At 50.5% G+C, this 16,212-nt stretch overlaps 1 protein-coding gene and 1 non-coding gene across 3 annotated transcripts in view; both read left to right on the top strand.

Moving 5' to 3' along the window:
• The window catches only part of HECTD4 (HECT domain E3 ubiquitin protein ligase 4), a 192,735-nt gene that overhangs the window by 121,447 nt on the left and 55,076 nt on the right, over positions 1-16,212 (top strand). For both annotated transcript variants that reach the window (XM_060250370.1, XM_060250369.1), the window contains exons 33-39: positions 822-968; positions 2,922-3,106; positions 4,250-4,403; positions 5,314-5,594; positions 12,757-12,946; positions 13,030-13,111; positions 14,338-14,540. In XM_060250370.1, the coding sequence (XP_060106353.1) occupies positions 822-968; positions 2,922-3,106; positions 4,250-4,403; positions 5,314-5,594; positions 12,757-12,946; positions 13,030-13,111; positions 14,338-14,540 (1,242 nt within the window). The remainder of the gene's footprint in view (positions 1-821; positions 969-2,921; positions 3,107-4,249; positions 4,404-5,313; positions 5,595-12,756; positions 12,947-13,029; positions 13,112-14,337; positions 14,541-16,212) is intronic.
• Positions 6,898-6,969, top strand: TRNAS-GCU (transfer RNA serine (anticodon GCU)). The gene has a single exon. It is a non-coding gene; the product is annotated as a tRNA-Ser (tRNA).

Genomic DNA, 16,212 nt, shown 5'->3' with positions numbered 1-16,212 from the left:
TTCACCCAGGAGGCTAACAGATGTTTAATTTAACTGTTTTTATTGTTATTCTATTATGTTTGTGAGCCACCCTGAACCTGCTTCGACAGGGAGGATGGAATATAAATCAAATAAACTTAAACTATGAGCTGCTCCCCGTCTTTTAATAGTAGTTCCTGCCTTCATACAGCCTGAAGGGGAGGGAGTCCCGCCTCTTCCACTAGTTGTCTCCTAAATGTCACAGAGAGATGTTTCTTGGCACCTCTCAAGGTGTTTTTTTTTTAAAAAAATAGAAATGTACCTATGAGTGACAAAAATTTCCAGCAAAGGGATGCATCATCTCTTCCGTTGACAGAGAGGGCATATTTTCCTCTCTCGTTATGTCACAAGAAAGCAGAATGTAATGGCAGAATGGCTTAATCAGATTTCCGTAGCTTCTGTTTCCTCTGTCTTGGAGAGAGGCATGAAAAGTCACGGCAGCTTTTTGAGGAAAGGCTCGTCGAAGCACCCGACACAGTTGAAAAACCCAATGCCCTTCTGACTTGTATCTTCCTTTTAATACGTTAATAGCTGAGCTTCTTTTTCTTTAATTGTTTTTTTTTTGCTTTCCTTTCTTTTAAAGCCCTTTCAAGGCAGGTATTCATTGCAAATGGACAGTTGAAATGTACTGATTTAATCCAGAGGTTTGCTATTAAAAAGCTCACGTCCCACTTTTCCTGTTTCACCCTGTGAGAACAAGCTGTGATCTTACCCACCTCTCCTTTGCACCCTGCATTTCTGCAAGGAGCTCAGGAGCTGCTTGTACTGGAAGAATTTCCTTTAGCTGTTTGATTCCTCCACAGAATTGAAGAGCTCACCTGTGGCGGAATGGTGGAACAAGTGCAAGAAGCCTTTGGAGAGACCATGACCTCAGTGGTGGCACTTTGCGCTCGTTACCCCATTGCTTGTGCAAATAGCATTGGCCTTTTGTGCACCATTCCTTATACCAGGTAAGCATGTACCACTGCAAACAGTTTAAGTTATATGCATGTGTCTATACCCCATCTTTCCAAATGTTGACTCTTTTGCATGTTTTGCAAGAATTGTGGACTACGTAGTGTGGGAGATTCTCCGGCATAAATATCAAGGTTAAGTTCTGTTTGTTTATTTAATTAAAGTCTGAATTATGGACCATATTTCCTCAAGGTGGCTAACAAAATTAAAGCATAAAGAAAAAAACCCAAAAATAAATGCCAAAAAAGGAGAAAAAGCCCAAATCCAGTAAATGAAATGCATAATCCATAATGCCAAGTATAGAATCTATTCAACCACGGTCTTATTTAGCCCAGCCTATATAACCTGCTGAAATAATCTGTTTCCTGAATGCTGTCAGTAGCATTAAGAACCGTGTTGGAGTGGAATAATTGTAAATAGTAGCCAATAGTAAACTGGTTGACCCCCTTGTGTATGATGAAAGGTGAACACTGGGCTTCCTGTAAACAAAACAGGGGTCTCTACCACTCAGGGGACGCCCCAGGAATGCAGGAAAAATGACCCAATATGTGAAATTTAAAAATGCCCTGGTGTGGACTAAAGAGGGTTTGGAATAGATGGAACAACTGTGTCATAATAATAGGTGATTTTAACTACCCCCACATTCATTGGGTCAGTATGTGCTCAAGAGAAAGAGTTTGGGTTTCTAGATACTCTCAATGACTGTGCCATGGAGCAGATGGTAACTGAACCTACTGTGGGGAGGCAATCCTGGACTTCGTCCTAAATGCTCAAGATCTGGTGAGAGATGTAGCAGTGATAGCACCAGTCTATATTTCATGGATTCCAATACTTGCAAAGCTAAAGAAGTCTCTGTGTTCACTTTACGAGCCTGTAGCAAATGCATTGCAAAGATGCCATATGGAAAGACTGCAGGTAGTAGCATCGTACTGAACACTTGGGTGCATATTGTTATTTTGGTTTAAATTGGTTTAAATGGAGAGCCAGTATGGTGTAGTGGTTAAGTGTGTGGACTCTTATCTGGGAGAACCGGGTTTGATTCCCCACTCCTCCACTTGCACCTGCCGGAATGGTCTTGGGTCAGCCAGAGCTCTCTTATCTGGGAGAACCGGGTTGGATTCCCGACTCCTCCACTTGAACCTGCTGGAATGGCCTTGGGTCAGCCAGAGCTCTCTTATCTGGGAGAACCGGGTTGGATTCCCCACCCCTCCACTTGCACCTGCTGGAATGGCCTTGGGTCAGCCAGAGCTCTCTTATCTGGGAGAACTGGGTTTGAGTCCCCACTCCTCCACTTGCAGCTGCTGGAATGGCCTTGGGTCAGACAGAGTTCTCTTATCTGGGAGAACCGGGTTTGATTCCCCACTCCTCCACTTGCACCTGCTGGAATGGCCTTGGGTCAGCCAGAGCTCTCTTATATGGGAGAACCGGGTTTGATCCCCCACTCCTCCACTTGCAGCTGCTGGAATGGCCTTGGGTCAGCCAGAGCTCTCTTATCTGGGAGAAACGGATTTGATTCCCCACTTCTCCACTCGCAGCTGCTGGAATGGCCTTGGGTCAGCCACAGCTCTGGCAGAGGTTGTCCTTGAAAGGGCAGCTGCTGTGAGAGCCCTCTCCAGCCCCACCCACCTCACAGGGTGTCTGTTGTGGGGGAGGAAGGGAAAGGAGTGGAGGACGGGATATAAATCCAATATCATCTTCTTCTTCTTCTATATTGCCTAGCACTTACATTAGTGAATATTCGGTTTATAGCTTTAATAGAATTTTTTCACAGTGATGTTGCGTTTTCTATTACCATCTGAACGCCACGGTCCCGTTTTGCTTAGTGAGTCACACAAGGCAGCAGAGCAAGGAGTTGCATTGGCAGGTGCTGTAAATGTGCTACCCTATGGCTTGGGGAGTGTGTGAATTGTTGCTGTGGCCCAAGCCTTGTGCTTTGTCTTATGGGGCAGGAGTGAGGAGAAGTGCCTGGTGCGCAGCGGCCTGGTCCAGCTCATGGATCGGCTGTGCAGCTTGAGCAGCCAGACGGAATCCAGCTCCAACGAGAAGCAGACCAAGAAGCAGAAGGTGGCCACCATGGCTTGGGCTGCCTTCCAGGTGCTAGCCAACCGCTGTGTCGAATGGGAAAAGGAGGAAGGTAAGGGGGCCTGCGTGCTGCTGTTGACCACTGAGAGAGCCGAAGTGAGAAAAGGTGCAGGGATGGAACAGAGTCTGGGGTTGCCTTGCTAGCGGCAGTCATGCAGTAACCTGCTGATGGTGATGTGTTGTTTTTTAAACGCGGCTGGTGAATTAGGATCCAAAGATTAGTGGAAGTCTTGGTTTTTATTTTATTTATTTATTACGTTCAACTTATGTCCCGCCCTCTCCGCAAGCGGACTCAGGGCGGCTCACAACATCATGTCCGTACAGTTAAACCAATAAAACATATAAAACCATAATATACATTTTTCAGTTTTTAAAAACATATTACAATTTTAAAACCATTATATAGTGCTGCATCCATACATTATAGGCGTCATTCAATTTCCGAACAGTGATCACCGGCATTCTATGTGATGTCCAGTGGCAGCCGTCTTTCCGTCAAGCATCGAAGGCCTGCTTGAACAATTCGGTCTTACAGGCGCTGCGGAACGCAGACAGATCCCGCAGGGCCCTTATGGCTTCTGGAAGAGTATTCCAAAGCTCTGGTGCTGCCACCGAAAAAGCCCTAGATCTTGTCACGCATAACCTGGCTTCTTTTGGTCCGGGGGCGGACAGTAAGTTTTTTGCCCCTGTAAGGATGCTTGCTTGCTTCCAGCCCAGCTGCATGCTTGCTACTGGCCTGTTTCTTTTGGCCCATTTTTAAAGGGTATGGTAGTTTAGATAAAAAATCCAAAGGACAGGTACTTCTCTTTAAGTCATGATGTCATATGTTTGTGCCTCTGCTTCACCTGGCGGCTTCCTGGAACCTTGACAGCAGGTGTTGATGCTGGGGAATCTGTCCTTAACTTCCTGTTTCTGTTCTGATGAGTTAGGGTAATTTTTAGCATGCATACCCCAACCTGAAGCTTCAGTTTGGGGTCTTAAAGCTGAGCTAACCTTTGTGGTTGGGCATGTGTCCTTCTGTGCAAATAGAGCTGTTCTCAGAAATGCCAATGCTTAGCAACTTGTTCAGTTTTCTTTTACATTTTTTAAAGCAAGCCAATTTCCACTTCAACATGGTGTGTTGTCAGCTGTCGTGTGCCTTTAATGACTTCCTGCTGTATTTCAGCTGAGTCCCACTTTTGTGCTCCACTTGCAGGGGGGTCAACGGAGGCTGTGCACTCAGGTCTGGCTCGTCAGGTCTCCAGCCTTTTAACCAACCACCTGGCGCGAGCCACTGAGTGCTGCGGCAACCAGGCGGCTGGGAATGATGCTCTGCAAGACGTCCTTAGCCTCCTGAATGACCTGTCGAGGTACAGCATGGTTATGATCTGCTACGGGGCACTTTATTGGCTTCATTTTATAGTCTGCTTTTCTAGCAGACAATTGGTTTGTTTTTAGCAATTTGTTAGATTTTAGCAACAGTGGGATCTTTTAAAATACAGCTTTGAAATTCCGTGATGAGGCGTAAAACCAGAATGGATTTGGTTTTATTAATATTTGCAGGAGAGCCTTTTAAAATACTGCTTTGAATTCTTTTGTGAGCCATAGAACAAGTTAAGTTTCAAGCAGCTGCCTCAGATCTGTGTGTGTGCTTGTGTGAGTGTGTGTGTGTGTGAGAGAGAGAGAGAGAGTGTGTCAAACATCCACACTTGTAGTTTGTCACATCTCCTTCGCTTCTTAATATTCTGTAGCTGTACAAGGTCTATTTTGCCTCTGCTGTTGTGTCTCTCCTATTTTAACTCTTAGCCGTAAGATTGTTAAGAGTGACATAGTGGCGGACATCAACTTAATGCCCTTTTCTTTTCATCCAAGGCTGTGTAGGGTGAATTTGATAACAAGTTGATAACAATTTCCGTCATGAGGATGAAAATGGGATAAGTTGCACGCTTAACATGCTCTGCAGTGTTACTTTAAAAAAGAAAAGAAAATGAATTAGGATAAACCATGCTCAAAATCAAATCATCACAGAGAGACCTCTTCTAAATTGGCAAGATACTTTGGCTCCCCAACGTAGATACCACATTGGATGTCTCTGGAGATTCTGATTCCCCACATTTATATCACAACCACCCTTTGAGGCATGCTAGCCCAAAGGAGTGTGACTAACCTTAGGCCCTCTGACAGCCTTCATGACAAGTGAGGGTTTGAGCCTCCGTTCCAGTCTCTAATGCTCTGATCATCCAGAGTGCATTTAAAGTGAGCCCTGTTTTGCTCTTCCAGGAGCCACATTGGCAAAGCGATCCTGAGTCAGCCAGCCTGCGTGTCCAAACTCCTGTCCCTGCTCTTGGACCAGCGCCCCTCCCCGAAGCTGGTCCTCATCATCCTTCAACTCTGTCGGGCTGCTCTTCCGCTTATGAGCGTCGAGGACTGCGGGAATGTCGAGTTGCCCCCCTGGAGTTACTCGGTGCCCTCCCTGAACAGCGAGCAGGACGATCCCAGCGACCCAGCTTCCAAAATTGCCTCCCTGCTCTTAGCAAAACTGGCCGATTACGTGGTACCAGGTAGTGGATGTTACCTTGTTACGTTACCAGCCTGATAGCTTGAGAAACGAATCTGCGTTGCTTGAGAATCCAGAATTGTGGGAGGGATGGTGGCTTGTGGGAGGGATGGTGGCTCAGTGGTAGAGCATCTTCTTGGTAAGCAGAAGGTCCCAGGTTCAATCCTGGCATCTCCAACTAAACAGGTTCCAGGCAAATAGGCGTGAAAACCTCAGCTTGAGACTCTGGAGAGCCGCTGCCAGTCTGAGTAGACAATACTGACTTTGATGAACTGAGGGGGGTCTGATTCAGTATAAGGCATATCTGTTCATATGCTGATATATATGGGAGGGACGGTGGTTCAGTGGTAGAGCATCTGCTTGGTAAGCAGAAGGTCCCAGGTTCAATCCTGGCATCTCCAACTAAACAGGGTCCAGGCAAATAGGCATGAAAACCTCAGCTTGAGACTCTGGAGAGCCGCTGCCAGTCTGAGTAGACAATACTGACTTTGATGAACTGAGGGGGGTCTGATTCAGTATAAGGCATATCTGTTCATATGCTGATATATATGGGAGGGACGGTGGCTCAGTGGTAGAGCATCTGCTTGGTAAGCAGAAGGTCCCAGGTTCAATCCTGGCATCTCCAACTAAACAGGTTCCAGGCAAATAGGCGTGAAAACCTCAACTTGAGACTCTGGAGAGCCGCTGCCAGTCTGAGTAGACAATACTGACTTTGATGAACTGAGGGGGGTCTGATTCAGTATAAGGCATATCTGTTCATATGCTGATATATATGGGAGGGATGGTGGCTCAGTGGTAGAGCATCTTCTTGGTAAGCAGAAGGTCCCAGGTTCAATCCTGGCATCTCCAACTAAACAGGGTCCAGGCAAATAGGCGTGAAAACCTCAGCTTGAGACTCTGGAGAGCCGCTGCCAGTCTGAGTAGACAATACTGACTTTGATGAACTGAGGGGGGTCTGATTCAGTATAAGGCATATCTGTTCATATGCTGATATATATGGGAGGGACGGTGGTTCAGTGGTAGAGCATCTGCTTGGTAAGCAGAAGGTCCCAGGTTCAATCCCTGGCATCTCCACTAAAAAAGGGTCCAGGCAAGTAGGTGTGAAAAACCTGCTTGAGACCCTGAGGAGCCGCTGCCAGACTGAGTAGACAATACTGACTTTGATGGACCGAGGGTCTGATTCAGTAGAAGGCAGCTTCATATGTTCAACTATGGGGAAGGACGGTGGCTCAGTAATAGAGCATCTGCTTGCTAAGCAGGCAAATAGGCGTGAAAACTGCAGCTTGAGACCCTGGAGAGCCATTAATGGGGCTGTGGCTCAGTGGTAGAGCATCTGCTTGCTAAGTAGAAGGTCCCAGGCTCAATCCCTGGCATCCCCAACTAAACAGGGTCCAGGCAAATAAGCGTGAAAACCTCCGCTTGAGACCCTGGAGAGCCACTGCCAGTCTGAGTAGACAATACTGACTTTGATGGACCCAGGAGGGTCTGATTTAGTATAAGGTAGCTTCATATATTGTATTGCACTTTTACCCTTGAGAGTTCAGGGATTGCACTGGGTGCAAAATGCTGCCATCTCCATCCCCGCTTCTGATATCAGGAATGCTGCTGCGTGTCATGGGTGCTGGGGACCCTGTAGAGGAAGTTGAGCCTGCAGCAGAAACTGTGCCCCTGCCACCTGCACCAGTGCCCCTGCCTCCTGCTGGAGAAGATCCCAGCCCCCCTGCCTCGCCCTCTCGGGTGGCGCGTGTGCGTGACCGCCTCCGTCAGGACCTCAGGGATCGGAGGAGGGCGGCACGCTCACAAGCAAGACGCTCCCTGAGCCCTGAGTTTTGAGAGGATTCTGGCCCTTCTAAGAGCAAGGATGCTTGAGTTGCAACAGGATCCTGGCTGCCTCTCTGAGCCAGCAATTATCCCAAATGGGCAACAGCCAGCAGAGGGCTATATAGCTGTAGGCTTTGGGAGGAGGCTTTGTGGAAGCAACTAGTCATCTACCTGACGTCCTAGCATCCACTTCGGCTTTTGACTTTGGACCTCCTGACCTTGGCTTGACTTCTGGACCCCCTGACTACGGCTTCTGAACCTCTGACCTACGATACCTGGACAACGATTTGGCTTTGGCACCTTGGACACTCTTGCTCACCGGTTACAGACCTTGGACTGCCCCTGGACTTCGCCTGGCCTGGCCCCAGCTCGTGACAGATTGCTTCCACCGCCATGCCACTTGGCTCCTCTCCCATCCCCAGCTAGTACCAGAGACGAGGGTGAGCCTATGCAGCTTGGAGCTGCTCGACCCCGCCTGACTCCAGAAGAAAAGGCCAGACGCCGCACGCAGAACCTGTGCCTCTACTGCGGCACGGCAGGCCACTATGCCTCTGGCTGCCCTGCTAAACATCGAATACCCAGACCTACATTGCCACCGCCGCCAAAAGGCCAGCCCCAGGCGTAAGTGGACCCTCCAGCCTGGGGCGACTAGCTGGGTCCTCCGAACAACAGGCTGATACCCCTGGCCCGTTCCTGCTACCAGTCAAACTCCATCTGCCCGATGGACGCTGGCTGTTCGTGTATGCCATGCTGGACTCGGGAGCGGCCCACTGTTTCGTAGATGCCGCCTTTGTAAAGCAGCACCAGATCCCAGTGCAGCCAAAAGAGATTCCGACGCTGGTGGAGGCTATTGACGGGCGCCTCCTCCGTTCTGGCCCCGTCACCCAGGAGACCTGTCCCATCACCTTCCACGTCCAGCAGCACCAAGAACAGCTGCAGTTTGATGTCGCCCGCATGCCTCGCTTCCCGCTGATTCTAGGCCTTTCCTGGCTGAAGCTGCACAACCCCATCGTGGACTGGGCTCAGCAAGAACTACGCTTCCGAGACCCATGCCCCCATCTGACTCCTCCCACCACTCTAGCAGCCAGCATCCCGAGTGGTGGTCCTCAGCTCCCTCAGAAGTATGCAGATTTCGCCGATGTCTTTGAAGAGACAGGAGCAGATCAGCTTCCCCCTCACCGACCCTATGACTGTGCCATTGATTTGGTACCTGGGGCACCACTCCCGGTGGGGCGTCTGTACCCAATGTCGGAGCCTGAGTTGGCAGCCTTGCGAGACTACCTGGACAAGAACCTGAAGCGCGGATTCATCCGACCCTCAACTTCTCCCCTGTCTGCTCCAGTCCTCTTCGTGAAGAAGAAAAGCGGGGAGCTCCGGCTGTGCAATGACTACCGGGCCCTGAACAAGATCACCATCCGCGACCGGTACCCTCTACCACTGATCCCTGAACTCTTGGATCGTTTAAAGGGGGCCCAAATCTACACCAAGCTGGACCTCCGCGGAGCGTACAATTTGGTGCGCATACGGCCCGGAGACGAATGGAAGACCGCGTTTGGGACCCGATACGGGCAGTACGAGCACCTGGTGATGCCCTTCGGATTGACCAACGCCCCCGCTGTCTTCCAGAGGTTCATGAATGATGTATTCCGGGACCTGCTCGACCGCTTCGCGATCATATACCTGGATGACATTCTAATTTACTCCCGCAATCCTGCCCAGCATGCCGAGCACGTCCGCCAGGTCCTACAGCGCCTATGAGCCCATGGCCTCTACGCCAAGCTGGAGAAGTGCGACTTTGACCTGCGCTCCGTCGAGTTCCTTGGTCACATTGTGTCACCACAGGGAATCCTCATGGACCCGAAAAAGGTGGAAGCGGTCCTGACCTGGCAGGCCCCTCAGAATCGCAAAGACCTGCAGCGGTTCCTTGGTTTTGCCAACTACTATCGGCAATTCATCCCAGCCTATGCATCTCTGACAACACCCCTGACTCAACTACTCCGCCCCAAAGAACCTTTCCACTGGTCCCCAGAGGCCGATAACTCTTTCTCCACCCTGAAGACCCGTTTCGCCACCGGGCCACTCCTGAGATACCCCGACCCCCAGCTTCCCTTTACGGTGGAAGCTGATGCCTCCAACGTGGCCCTGGGAGCAGTGCTGTCCCAGCGCGAGGAGCCGTCCCAGCCACTCCAGCCCTGCGCCTATTACTCACGCCAGCTCACTGCGGCAGAGAGGAACTACACCATCTGGGAGAGGGAGTTGCTCGCGATCAAGGTGGCTTTTGAGGTTTGGAGACATTACCTTGAAGGGGCTCGCAACCCTGTCCAAGTGCTCACCGACCACCGGAACTTGGAGCATCTCCAGACCACCCGCCGTCTCAACCAGCGCCAGATCCGGTGGTCCCTATTCTTCTCCCGCTTTGACTTCAAGATCACCTACATCCCCCATACCCAGAACCGGAAAGCCGATGCGCTCTCGCGGAAACCGGAATACGCTCCTGCTTCGACTGAGACCGTGCCTGCTGCTCCCATCCTGCCACCCTCAGTGTTTGCAGCCACCTCCACTTCACCGGCACTCGTGGAGGACATTCGTGCTAGCCAGGCCAATGATCCCTGGGTCCAGCAACACCTCCAGGCACTCCAAGATGGCTCAACAGGCGAGTTCACGACTCGAGGCGGCCTCTTGCTACACCACGAACGCCTCTATGTGCCGCCCGGGCCCTTGCGGGCAGAAGTACTACGCATGACCCACGACGCGTTACCCGCTGGGCACTTTGGACAACATAAGACCACCCACTTGCTGACACGGGAATTCTGGTGGCCACGAGTTCGCTCCGATGTTGCCCGTTATGTCAGCTCCTGTGACGTCTGCCGACGGGCCAAAGACGTCCCAGCCAAACCCTCGGGGTTGTTACAGCCCTTGCCCACACCCTCAGGACCCTGGGATACCATCTCGATGGACTTCATCACGGAACTTCCACGATCCAAGGGTCAGACGTGCATCTTGGTGGTCGTCGACCTATTTACCAAGATGGCCCACTTCATTCCGTGCCCGAAACTTCCCACAGCTCAGGAGACAGCCCAGCTCTACCTGCAACACATCTTTCGTCTGCACGGACTCCCAGCCCACCTGATCTCAGACCGGGGGCCCCAGTTCTCCTCTCGGTTCTGGCAAGCCCTCCATTCCAGCCTGGGGACTCGAGTGCACCTGTCCTCAGCTTACCACCCACAGACAGATGGTCAGACAGAGCGCACCAATGCCACGCTAGAGCAATATCTCCGCTGTTACACCTGCTACCAGCAGGACGACTGGACCACTCTGTTGCCTCTAGCGGAATTTGCATACAACAACGCGGTCCATTCCTCCACCCAAATGACCCCGTTTGCTGCAACCTACGGGTACCACCCTCGGTTCTTCCCGGCGATCCTGCCACCCACGAATGTCCCCGCCGTTGAGGCCTACCTGCAAGAACTCCGCGCCAGCCAAGACTTGCTCCGAGAGCAGCTACAGCGGGCCAAAGAAGCCTATAAACTAGCTGCGGACCGGAAGAGGCAGGAAGGCCCCCCAATCCAGCCGGGGGATCAGGTGTGGCTCTCAACTCGCTACCTGCGCCGGCCTGGTCGGTCTCACAAGCTGGATGCGCGGTTCATTGGACCCTACCCTGTCTTAGAACAAATAAACCCCGTCGCCTTCAGGCTCCAGTTGCCACCCCACCTCCGCATTCACCCCGTGTTCCATCGCTCCCTCCTTGTTCCAGCTGCACGCCCTGACCCAGCTCGGCCTCCTTCTCCACCGCCACCACCACCAGTGTTGGTGGATGATGAAGAAGAATACGAGGTGCGCCAGATCCTGGACTCCCGGTACCATCGTGGAGGCCTCCAGTACCTTGTGGACTGGGAGGGATACGGCCCAGAAGACCGGTCTTGGGAGCCCGTGGACAATCTTCATGCCCCAGACTTGGTGCAACGGTTCCACAACGACCACCCCGACCTCCCAGGCCCCTCGACGGAGGGGGGCCCTGGGGGGGGGATAGTGTCATGGGTGCTGGGGACCCTGTAGAGGAAGTTGAGCCTGCAGCAGAAACTGTGCCCCTGCCACCTGCACCAGTGCCCCTGCCTCCTGCTGGAGAAGATCCCAGCCCCCCTGCCTCGCCCTCTCGGGTGGCGCGTGTGCGTGACCGCCTCCGTCAGGACCTCAGGGATCGGAGGAGGGCGGCACGCTCACAAGCAAGACGCTCCCTGAGCCCTGAGTTTTGAGAGGATTCTGGCCCTTCTAAGAGCAAGGATGCTTGAGTTGCAACAGGATCCTGGCTGCCTCTCTGAGCCAGCAATTAGCCCAAATGGGCAACAGCCAGCAGAGGGCTATATAGCTGTAGGCTTTGGGAGGAGGCTTTGTGGAAGCAACTAGTCATCTACCTGACGTCCTAGCATCCACTTCGGCTTTTGACTTTGGACCTCCTGACCTTGGCTTGACTTCTGGACCCCCTGACTACGGCTTCTGAACCTCTGACCTACGATACCTGGACAACGATTTGGCTTTGGCACCTTGGACACTCTTGCTCACCGGTTACAGACCTTGGACTGCCCCTGGACTTCGCCTGGCCTGGCCCCAGCTCGTGACACTGCGCTCACACTAGCTCTGTATTGCCTTCTGCAGTGAAGTTAAGGAGCTGCTCATGACTTCAACCAAACCACCCTGGCACAGCATTTCTAATAGGGCCTCCATCCATGTGTTGCAGCATGGCCTTTAAGGCTGACCAGAAACGCTCTGTTTAGCAGACCACGTATGTGCCACTCGGACTCCAGGGGTGCTCATAGAGGTCTTTTTGGTGGATGTTCCCCTCCCTTCCCTTGGAGACTTACTAAGACCCAGATCTAGGTTTTTTACCAGAAGCACTGTAAGGCCTTCTTATTCAAATTGGCTTTTGGGGACTGGGGATACTGTATGATGCTGCAGGGTTGGAATTGATCAGGGTATTTGGGACGGGGGGTGGGGTGGGGGGTGCCGCTCACCCTGACCCAAAAGGCCCAGGCTAACTCAATCTCATCAGATCTTGGAAGCTAAGCGGGCTTGGCCCAGGTTAGTCCACCACGACAGTCCAGGGTCACTGTGCAGAGGCAAGCAATGGCAAACCACCTCTGAATGTTTCTTGCCTTGAAAATCCAATGGAGTCACCTGAAGTTTGCTGCGACTTGATGGTACTTTCTGCCATCCCCACCACTCTCCTTGAGCCTTTGGGCCAGGAAGAGTTATGGATTGGGTCAGTGTTATGTACTGCCTGAAAAGGTCTACTGTACACTTAGGGTATTGTTTCAGAGCTTATTTTTTTCTCCTCCCTGTTTTTGTAGGATGTCAGACAGTTCTTTCTCCAACTGCTTCTGAGCCTGATACCTCTCTGACAAAAGCCAGTCCAAAAAGCTCCCTCAAAGGGGACAAAGATCCAGGAGAAGAAAGTGAGGCTGTGGACGGTAAACTTTCCATTTTTATTCATAAGCGGGAAGACCAGTCATCTCACGAAGTCCTTCAGCCGTTGCTAAGGTAACCCTGCCCCAACGGATGTAATTAAAAAACCTGCATTAGGGCATCCACATTTATGCTGTGCTGTATCCTTCCCTTTATAGTAGCTCAGAAGGCCGTCCGTTTAGACTCGGAACAGGAGCTAATATGGAAAAGGTGGTTAAGATGGATCGAGACATGACTAAAGTAAGTCGGCATTAATAAACATATGTTTGAGTAGCTTAATCCCTTCCACAGAGACCCAGAAGGAGAATTCTGAACATCCTATTTCTTAGAAGTTGCATTATTTGTGCTCCGCCCTCCTGGCCAGGAGGTTCCAAGGCTATTCACAAAAGATGATGATGATATTGGATTTATATCCCGCGCTATATTCTGAATCTCAGAGTCTCAGAGCGGTCACAATCTTATTTATCTCCCCCCCCACACACCCACAACAGTCACCTTGTGAGGTGGATGGGGCTGAAAGAGCTCTTGCAGCAGCTGCCCTTTCAAGGACAGCTCTGTGAGAGTTATGGCTGACCCAAAGCCATTCCAGCAAGTGCAAGTGGAGGAGTGGGGAATCAAACCCAGTTCTCCCAGGTAAAGAGTCCACACACTTAACCACTACACCAAACTGGCTGTAATTCAACCAAGAAAAAACACTTTAAATTACTAGTATTAAAATCAAGGAGTCAAATTGAAGCTCCTTCAGAGAGGTCTGTCACCTTGGCTCAGGTTCAAAAAAGTTCAGGGTCAGTTCCAGTTTGCAGTAAAAAAGACACTCTGAACTAGCATCATATTTGGTTTAACTCCCTGGTTAAAATATCAATAACTAGTAAAGGTAAAAGTAGTCCCCTGTGCAAGCACCAGTCGTTTCCAACTCTGGAGTGACGTCGCTTTCACAACATTTTCATGGCAGACTTTTATGGGGCAGTTTGCCATTGCTTCCCCAGTCATTCACACCAGCCTATTGCAAATAAAGACTGAATGACCAAATAACAAAGCTATTGCAAATCAGGAGCAAATGAAAACCTGACAGTATCACAACAACAAATGATCATGTAGTTGGTGGTTGGTTTTTTTACACTGGCTATTCCTTTGGCATGCAGGGTGGGTCAGAGTCGCGCATAAGCAAAGCAGTATCACTGATATATATGCAGAAATTGTCCTAAAGGTATTAAAAACTGGAGAACAATTCTAAGGAGATATTTTAAAATGCCGGCCAAAACATGACGGAGCGAATTCAGCAGGAAGCCTGGGTAAACAAAACAAGGTTTCAGCTGGCATCAAAAACTGGCTTGGCAGCAGCTTTGCAGGGGGTATCCCATAGAATACTTCCAGTCTGCAGAAATAACAAATATTTTCCTAATTGTGACTCGGCCAGTGCAGGCCCACCACACACAGAGCTGCAAAGGCATTTCTGTCTTTTTCAGAGCGGCTCCTGTGAAGTTATCACGGAAGAGGCGGCTGCAGCTCTGAGGAAGGCAACCAAATGGGCACAGTCTGGCTTGATTGTGAGCGTGGGGCCACCTGTAGAGACTGCCAATCCCGAAAGCAGTGGCAGCCTGTCGACTGGCGACAAAAAGAAAACAGCACAAACCTCCATTTGCAGGGAGCGGAATTCAGAGCTCGCCAGGTTGGAAACCTCAGCTTGACTTCCTGATAACTTGGAGCGTGGTTGTGTGGCTGTGCTGGTTCACGTGCTAGAAACTGAATCAGGGTTCACTCAGCATAGCGGACGCTGTTTTGTAGTGTTTAAAAGCAGTCATGATAGCGTTACCCGAAGAGGCAGTCTCCAGTTAAGTTAGGGGGATTAGCTAAAGGAGACAGAGGAAGAGGTGGGTAACTGGGATTCTCCACATGTGCATACCAGGATTTTTCCCTTAAGAAAATGCTCAAATCAGGCAGATGTTCAGCCAGAAAGGTTTTTATTAAAAGGAGTAAGAACAAGATGCGTACAATACACATACAAGGGCTTACTAAGAGAAGCACAAGGAGGAAAGGGGAAAAGCGACTTTAGGGAAGGGCGATAATTACCAATGTTGAAGAGGTCCGTGGAAGCAGCAAGTTGAAGAGCAAAATGGCTAGTGTTTCAAAAGGGGAGAGAGAAAAGCCCATGGAACGGGTGTGAGGATGGATCCAAGGCACACAAAACACTGCTGGGTCAGCAGGGTAGTCCAGTTATAGGGCAAAATGTACCCTCAGGCGGGGATGGCGCATTTGCCAGAAAACAATGACAAAATGGCGTAACTGGTGACAAACAGAAAATTTATGAAGGTTTGCTGGCTCCACAAGTACCAGATGGGGAGGGCAATCAAGAGGTAAATAGTCATAAACATTGATAAATTGCCACTTAATCAAGAGGCAATGGATGAGGTCAAATTAGGCTGGGGCGATGATGGGATTATGCTGAGTGAACAGAGGGGCGACTGATTGCTCTAAAGTCCTGCATCTCTCCAAGGCAAGGAAAGGGGTAGTAGCCAGCCAGCCGCTTCTGACTAGTGTTTTGAAATTGTTTTCCCATGCTGATGCCTGGCTGACATCCATCTCGGTCCATTTTGGCCCAAGCAGTGCACTGCGCTAAGATATCAGGGTGATGTACAGTATGGAGAAGTGGTTCTGCCTCTATAAGCTATAAACTGCCCCTCTGCAAGAGAAGGGATCTAACTACTAGCAGCAGCGGCAGGCGAGTAATCCAGGTCACAGAGGAGCAATGAGGAATCAAATAGCTCCCTGCCTGCTGCACACAACGTCCTCCTGCAATCCTGCTTTTGTGCATCTTGGGTTCAGCCTCCAAAGTGCCCTGACTGGGTGTAAACAGTCTTTATGTGATTAGGGTTTGTAGAATCTTTCGGGCTCAAGTGCCGTGTTCTACTGGAGAAAGTTTTTCTTCCAGACGTTTCGTTCTCAGCTGCGGAGAACATTCTCAGTGGCGTTGCCGCCGGAACAGGCGTTCTGACCTTCTTGGCTGCTGTGCATTGAGTGAGGCCAGGGCTGCTGGAGAGCTGCTATTTCTAGGCTGGAGGGGGTGTGGTGAGAGGGCAATTGGTTTGTGAATGTACCCATTGTTTAGTGGGGCTTCCTGGAAGGGTGGTGATAAGGAAAGTGGCTGTGGAATGTGACCATTGTTCTGTGTTGATTGCTGGGAGGGTTGGAAGGGGTGTGAAGATAAGGAAGATGGTTGTTGATTGTGCTGATTGTTCTCTGGAATGTGCTGGTTGTTCTGTGACCTTCTGCAATTTGCAGTCTGTAGGGTGTTTTGCAGAGCTGGGTACCAAGAATGGTGGATGGAAATGCCTTCTTCCTTT

The sequence above is a fragment of the Heteronotia binoei genome, chromosome 11, assembly GCF_032191835.1.
Source record: "Heteronotia binoei isolate CCM8104 ecotype False Entrance Well chromosome 11, APGP_CSIRO_Hbin_v1, whole genome shotgun sequence".
Classification (NCBI taxonomy): Eukaryota; Metazoa; Chordata; class Lepidosauria; order Squamata; family Gekkonidae; genus Heteronotia; species Heteronotia binoei.
This window is presented reverse-complemented; position numbering and strand designations above follow the sequence as displayed.